At 43.5% G+C, this 8,549-nt stretch overlaps 1 protein-coding gene across 1 annotated transcript in view; it reads left to right on the forward strand.

The window, feature by feature from the left end:
* Positions 1–6,090, forward strand: part of trmt44 (tRNA methyltransferase 44 homolog) — a 45,218-nt gene extending 39,128 nt beyond the window's left edge. Inside the window, exons 10-12 of the mRNA XM_063187524.1 lie at positions 97–213; positions 4,166–4,276; positions 4,972–6,090. Of these exons, the coding sequence (XP_063043594.1) occupies positions 97–213; positions 4,166–4,276; positions 4,972–5,156 (413 nt within the window). The 3' untranslated portion in view covers positions 5,157–6,090. The remainder of the gene's footprint in view (positions 1–96; positions 214–4,165; positions 4,277–4,971) is intronic.
* The last annotated feature ends 2,459 nt before the right edge of the window (positions 6,091–8,549 follow it).

The raw sequence follows: 8,549 nt of genomic DNA on the forward strand, positions 1-8,549 counted from the left end.
TTTTTCTTCTCACACTCTCTTTCTTTTCATGCTCTTGTTCTCTCTCTCTCTCTCTCTCTCTCTCTCTCTCTCTCTCTCTCTCTCTCCGTCCTCCAGGCAGTCTGTCTATCCGTGAGGTGGCTGAGCTGCTGGATGCGTCAGAGCTGCAGAGGCTGAAGAGTGAGTGTGGAGGCCTACAGACGCTACTCCGAAACAACCACCAGGTCTTCAGAGGTACACACACACACACACACACACACACACACACACACACACACACACACACACACACACACACACACACACACTCTCACACACACACACACACACACACACACACACACACACACACACACACACACACACACACAGAGTTGCAAGTGAGGCTTAAGAACGAGGGAGTTTCATTTCCTGAAAAACAACCACCAGGTGTTTAAGCACACACACACACACGCACACGCACGCACACACACACACACACACACACACACACACACACACACACACACACACACACACACACGCACACGCACGCACACACACACACACACACACACACAGACGCACACACATAAACACATAGCAGATGTTCTGAGGTAGGTGGCATCCTTTACATTTGCACCTGGGAGTTTATGCGCGCACACACACACACACACACACACACACACACACACACACACACACACACACACACACACACACACACACACACACACACACACACACTAATTCACGTTCGCACACAAACACACATGCCCACAAGCACACACGTACACAACACACTACATGCATTTGTATGCAAACACACACACACACACACACACACTCACACTCACACTCACACACACACTCACACACACACACACACACACACACACGCTTGTGTGTGTATATGTTTGTGTACACAAATGGCCCCACAATCACATGAACACAACCCTTACATAAATGCGTGCACACACACACACACACACACACACACACACACACACACACACACACACACACACACACACACACACACACACACACACACACACACACACACACTTGCATTACCATATAAACGCCCCTCAAAAACACACATGCAATTACTCTTACACTAACACAATGCATGTGTATGAAAGCGTTCACACACACACTTTCTCCAACAAACACACAAGCACGCACACATCTAAACAGGGTTCGTACGGTCATGAAAAACCTGGAAAAGTTATGGAATTTGAAAATTCAAATTTCCAGGCCTGGAAAAGTTATGGAAAACGTATTTTTGGTCAAAAGTTTTGGAAAAGTCATGGAAATCCATGTAGTGTTTCATCAATTATCTTTATGAAGTTGATGCCACGGCGTAATAAAATCTAAATGTCCGAGTTCTCGTGGAAATGTTGTCTAGTGCAGGCTGCGTCTGCCTAACCATGTGTTGCCAAATTGAGTGGGTTTCAAATAACGCATGTTGTAATGGCTCCAGGCGGGTTTCAAGCGTTTTTGGCGCTAGAAATCAGTCACACCTGGCAACCCGCCTCGTAACGCGCGAGCTAGTTGTAGTGTGCGTGGTGGTGAGAGGTGATCATAGCTCTAATCCTAGAAAAGAAATGTGGTTCTGTACGATATTACAGCATGTCGCGAAGTGTTACTTCAACAATGCGCGGCTTAACTTTCTGAAAAGATGATCAACCGGAGCGGAGAGGAGCCGGAGAGGACGAAAGTTGTGATGTGTCCGTCCGATATGGGCGAAGCAGCGGCACTTGTTAGCCACCTGAAGGGCAAGATACAGCAGGCGGTTACCTCCTCAGCTACTAACAGGTTAGCAGTTATACGCGTTTTAAAATATTTATCGGTTCCATTAAAACGTAGCTAGTGTCAAAAGGAATACAATCCTAAGACCTGTTTGGTCTTGGTTTAATTTGCCAGATAGGGCACCAAGCGAACCTTTATGCTTTCGGTAAGCCCCGAGATTTTGATATTGATAAGCAATGCACCTGCTGCCTGCGAGTGAACTTGTCCAGTGTGCTGAAAGATTACATGAAATCCGTACAGTAGTCTATGTGCAGCTGACCGCGAGCCAAACGATTACCAATGTCTGCATGACGCGCCTGTTTTGAAATACGGTATAAACGGCAGCGTGACTAGAGTTTGAAAAAGTCATCTGTGGCAGATCGTTGTAACACAAAATGAAACTCACCCTAGCATCTCCTTGAGTGGGCGTCAGACTAGAACTATGCCACGAACAGTGCAGTCTCTCTCTCTTTCTTTTTTTTTTGCTCCAGCAACGACCACAACAAATGACAACATTATCATTCTTACAGGAGCTTTGGACTGTTGTGCTTAGGCAGGTGTAGTAGGCCTAGGCAGGCCTATGATTTCTTACTTGGGCAGGATGAGCATTTATCCATCTCCATAGAGAGCATGTTGATACAAATGTGTCTTCATGATGATTTCACGACCTAATTTGCTATAGGCTGGCCTAGGCCTATTCATTTTCATTTCTGACTGTACATTAGACAAGCAAATTATATAACATTGGTGAATAATAGCAGAATTAATGTAATACAACATGAAGTATAATGGTTGCTTATAGCTTGTAGTAAAAGATAACCTATAGTATGAATATGTTTATTGTTTACATATTTGTAATATAGGCTATGTAATATATAATATAATATGCCATAGTCTATAGTATAAATATATACAGTAATTACATATTTATAATATAGGCTACATAATATAGCCTGTAATATAGCCTAATACGCCCCCACCCCCCGCGCGCGATTGGTCATTGGTTTTTCGGTCCTGGAAATTCAGAAAAAGGTTTTGGAAAAGTCATGGAAAAGTCCTGGAAAAAAAATTGTGAAAAAGTGTATGAACCCTGTCTAAATGCACATGCATTCATGCAGGCGCATGCACACACACACACTTCTGTGGACTCAATGGACAACCTGTAAAAGCACTCTCACACACTCTCACACATATACATCTAAATGCACGTGCATTTATGTGCGCGCGCACACACACACACACACACACACACACACACACACACACACACACACACACACACACACACACACACACACACACACACACACACACACACACTTCTGTGGCCTCGGTGGCTAAATATAGGTGCTAGCACAACGCATGGCTGTTCATGTCTTTGTTCGCATTCCTCCCCCTCACTCCAGCTTTCTTTCTCTCTCTCTCTCTCTCTCTCTCTCTCTCTCTCTCTCTCTCTCTCTCTCTCTCTCTCTCTCTCTCTCTCTCTTTTTTTTTCTCTCTCTCTCTCTCTCTCTCTCTCTCTCTCTCTGTCTGGCTCTTTTGGGTCAATGATGATGACTCTCTCCTCCCACCCCCTCTTTTATTCCATTCTCTCCTCCCTCGTTTCTTCCACTGGCCTTCTCTCTCTCTTACTCCTCCTACCCAAGGATGCATTACTGCACGGGTCTACGGGGCCCGGGCCCTGGGGCCCACATGAGTCAAGGGAGCCATGAAGCCCAAGCCTCTACATTTCCCATTCTCCTATAATATTGCTTTAAAAATTGCAACTGAAACCCGTGAACCCCCAACAACAAATAACTCTCTAACATCTGGTCTAATACCCCTGAATCTTTTTGTAAACTATGAACACCCATGGAGGGGGGGCCTTTCTTGTTGTCTGGCCTAGGGGCCCATGGAATCACAATCCGTCCCTGCTCCTACCCTCTTTTTCCTTTCTCTACTGTTTGCTTTTTCTCTTTCTCTTCATCCCCCCCATCTGTTTTTCTTTCTTAACATCTTTCTTAACCTTCATTTCTTCTCTTTCTTTTCTTTTCGTTCTCCTCTTTTCCTGTCTTCCTCCTCTTTTCTTCTCTTTGTGTCTCCCACCTCCTTTTCATTTTGTAGGGCTTGGTGGGTTCCTCGTTCTGTTTTATTTATTTGTTTTTCATCTCTCTCTCTCTTTCTTTCTCTCTCTCTCTCTCTCTCTCTCTCTCTCTCTCTCGCTCTCTCTCTCCTTTTGCTTCTCTCTCTCACTCTCTGTCTCTCCCATCTTTCCCTCTCAATCTGAGCTATAAATAAAAAGCTGGCAACATTACTGTCTACAATGCGGAGGCATTCATTACAAACGTCAAATGTAATATTTAAAAAATGACACCCCACCCCCCTTCTCTCTCTTTCTCTCTTTTTCCTTGCTGTCTCTCCATCTCTCCGTCAGTGGAGGGAGGACGGGTGTATATCCGGGACTGGAGGGCCGCGGTGTTGAGCCGAGGAGGAGCCAGAAGGGGAGGGGCCAGAAGAGGAAGAGGAGGGGCATCCATGGGGACAGGTACACACACGGAGGGGGACGTACAATTATTAATTTGAAGAAGGGATGTCAAATTCAGTCTCGGGGGGGCAAAATCTTGCCTGCGGGGTCTTTTGGGAAAATAATAATGTGTATACATATACGTACATTAATTATTAATTTTCCAATTGGGAAAAATAATAGAAAAGCAACACGGGAGCAAGTGTGCGGACATTCATCTTTATGTTCATAAAGTTCACACTCTCATGAAGTGCACAATTGAAATACAATAATGTAAAGAATAAAAGTGAAGACAACAACACCAAGTAAGTTGACATCACACTGCATGAATGCACTTTTTTTTTATTTGTGTCGTGTTCGGTCTACGGTACTACTTCATGCCAGATTTTTATTTGGCCCCCTGTGAATTTCAGTTTGACATCCCTGATTTAAAGGCACAATTTGTGATATTTGTGTCATCTTGAGGTGTAGTGCACTGCATACACAATCAACCTAATTTGTTTATTGAATACTGTCCCCTCTTTTGAGAACTGGGAGAGGAAATAGTCACAGATTGTGCCTTTTATTAGTGAAAATGCTGTGTAAATGTGTAAATGTTTTAGTGCCTGTTGTGTGTATCTGCAACTTCACTACTTCATTTCCTTCAGGGTCAATAAAGTATCTCCTCTATTCTCTTTCCTCTACTGCTCTACCTCTACTACTACTACTACTACTAGGAGGTGACGCCACTAAGCGTAAACCCCTGGCCTCACCACCTGATGGCGCCGTGAAGACTCGTCTGTGCTGGTTCCATGCCCACCACCCTCACGGCTGCCCCCTCCCTGGCCCGCAGTGCCCCTTCGCCCACGGCCCCGACGAACTACGACCCTCCACGCGGCCAATCAAGAAGCCCAGACACTGATGATGCCATGGGATCATGTGACTGAGGACTGGTCTGTGATTGGCTAGATGGATGGCGATGATTTTTCTAGGCTACGTCTGAAGCTGAGGGCTGGCAACGTCATGACTTTGAATTTGTCCGTGTGACCGCGTTATTGTGAAGTGAACAGAAAGTGACCTGTGGCGATCCTACAATGATTCCCCTCTCCCGATGGAAAAAAAGGGCAAAAAATGCAAATGCAAAAAAGGCCTATAACACCTGATATATGCTAATACCATGTCCAATAGTTTGACATTGGCGTGGTAATAACATGTTAATAGCGCTAATTTGCGTGATGTCGTCAGGGACGGAGTTTTGCAATGGTGTCGCCCCCTCATGGGTGTTGCGCAGGGCAATTGCCCAATCGGCCTTCCCCTAGGACCACCCCTGACAGTGCCGCAGCAGTCACTGAAATAAATCCATCCTAATGCCTTCCACAACTGTGATTTGTTTCTGACTGCGCAAGCTCATATACAGATTTGTTTATTTTTGTTTATTTGTTTTTATTATTTTCTTGCTTTTGTAACAGAGGCCAACTATAGCAGAGTGTGGCGTGGAACGTAAGTAAACCATCCTCCCGAAGCCTCAATACAGTGCGGTAGCGTTGGGCTAGCGGTCTCATATTGTGCCTTTCATTGCCGAACCGATGTGTTGACGAGGCTGCGAGATTGCGGTTCCGAAGTGGACGAACCACCGCTGGATTGGCCATAGGGCATACCGGGCATTTGCCCGGTGGCCTGACCGTCTTTTCTTATTTTTTTATTCAGGCCAAACCCATTACATACGTAGCAGACCACTTTACCTACCCTGCAGGCCACTTACTGCAACATGGATGATGGGAAAGTTCAAAGAAATAACTGTATTGAACTATCTATATAATAATAAAGAGTAGATTCGTTCTATATATACCCTTAACTAGTGACTGGAAGCTTTATTCTGGTGGGTGCATGTATGTAGCCTACTGTACTTTGAATGGTCATTTTTCTAAAAGTAAAATTCCTACAACAAAGTTAAAATATGATACAGAGGTGCAATTTAAGTATAAAAAATGATCCGGGTTGATTTGGTGTGTTTCCTACTTTTTACCGTTCAGTTGCACTGCTTCAGTCAATGAGCTTGTGCATGCATGCTGGCGAAATGCATGGCAATTTACTGGCTATGTCTGTAAACAAAGTGGATTATTGGAAGATTGTTTGTGGTCAAGTCAGCTTAAAGGTAAGACACTGATTTAAACTGATGGATGACGCAAGTAACATTCATCTAAATGGGGATTCGCTTGAAAACTTGTTCTGCTGTTGAAGGAGAAGTGCCCACTCTACTTCAAACGTCGCGTTTAAACACTAAACTGTGGCGATATAACATGCACACTACTTAAAAGAGAAGGAGCAGACCTTTCTAACGGCGCCAAACATGTCCTAGTACACAAAAAAGCATGGGTAGAAAACGTGTATGGAAAAAAAAATACAATTAAGGTGATATTTATTTTTTTACCGCGTTTCATACGTTAACTAGTCTGGGCGGAGACAATATATTTGAAGCTGTTGCATCTTGGAAAGGTGTCTGGCAGGCCAGTGCGTAGGACTGAGTTGGGAGAAGGATGTATGATGGAAAGGGGAAATGCAGGAAGACGTTAGACCTGCAGTAGGCTATGCAGAAGTCCCCATGTAATTCCACACAGATGTAATGTGATAATTTAAGTAGGCTAGCATAGCAAAGTAACAGTAATTTGTATAGCATATTATCATCACTTAGCCTATTCAATGTGCTAGAGAGAAAAGAAAGAGAAGATAGAACAAATATTGTAGAAAGTAGAATGTATTATAATGAAAAGTTCACTTACCAAAGGCTTTGTACTTGATAGCCTACTGTTCTCATTTGGACAGGAAGCTGGTTCCAGCATTTAGCAACATAATGTCTAAATGCCATTTTACCCTGTCTGGATTTTACCCTTGACACAACCAGTAGAGGAGACTCTGAAGACCTCTGACATTTATTCAGATGATAGGCCTACTGATTTAGCAGAGGCCCTATCTACAATACATTTAGGGCCTAAGCCATAGTGATTTGGACTGAGTTGTAAACTTACTTTTTTTTGTTTTGGTTAGAATTCTAACCGCATCATTTTGGATTAGTTGCACCTGCCTGAGTGCCTTTTTTTGGAAGACCTATACGTAGGCTAGAGTAGCCTATGCAATAGTCAACTACAGGTAATAAACACATGGATTAATTTCTCCATATCTTGTTTAGATACAGACTATTCCATAAATACCAAAGCTGATTTATGCTTTTGATGTGAGCATTGAAACTGAGATTACTATCCAACATCACACCAAGGTTTTTGACACAAGACTATTAAGTGATTTGTATTCTGTACATCGGGTTATTCTACCTTGCTAGCCTGCTTAAAAGTTTATTTTCAAGCAAATAATGAATCTCCATCCTAGCTTAATTTCATGATTCTTGCAACATGCAATGTATTGTACAGAGGGGTAGGCCTACAAAGTAGATATTTGGTATACAGTATGTAGGCCCCTAAGTAGGCCTATACCTAATCATGGAACTGGGAGGATGGCATAGGCTGTAGTTGTTGCACCAAAACACCGTGTGTAGGTATTGTCATAAGCTTTATTGGTTTTTGCTTCATGGTGGCCTGGCCTGGCCTTGGAAAATGCCCGGCCTGAAAAAATCTCCCAGTCCAGCCCTGGGACCGACTGCGCAGGAACACCTCTGTTACACTTTCTTCCATTTATTATGAACTAAGTTATTTTCCAGTGCAGGGCGTATTAAAGGTTATACAGTTGTAACTTGTCTGGTTTAAGTGTTTTTCTTGGTGGCCTCCTTTCATTTTTCCACAGCCTTCTTCTCCAAAAACGTTCTCTGCCAACAAACTTCTCAGCTCAGCCAGAAAGACCTAGAGAGAGAGAGAATTATTTTGAACGATTTAATATTAATGTAGTTAACAAAGAATTTGGCAGAAGATAAACAGTCAGATGATTGCCGTTGGTCCAATTATCAGCCCAGGTTCCAGGAGAGCTTGCTATTGCCATGCCTGCAGTAGAAATAAGATTTTTTATGCACAAGGCTAGACTGGACCAAACTGGAGGGAATGCAGGAAAAGACGTGGAAATGTTCACACCTGAGCCAACAAGAAAGGTGAATTAGAGGCAAGGCAAGGCAAGGCAATTTTATTTGTATAGCGCATTTAATACATAAATGAAATTAAATGTGCTTTTCAAAAAACCCTAAATCTGACATTAGCAAACACCACATTTCTCCTGCTGCCTGGTGGATATTGTGTCAAACACAGACAGAGCGAGGGAGAGAGAGAGAGTGTGTGTAGAGTGACAGCTCCAAAATCTGATGTCAGCATCAGGA

The sequence above is a fragment of the Engraulis encrasicolus genome, chromosome 21 (genome assembly GCF_034702125.1).
Source record: "Engraulis encrasicolus isolate BLACKSEA-1 chromosome 21, IST_EnEncr_1.0, whole genome shotgun sequence".
Classification (NCBI taxonomy): Eukaryota; Metazoa; Chordata; class Actinopteri; order Clupeiformes; family Engraulidae; genus Engraulis; species Engraulis encrasicolus.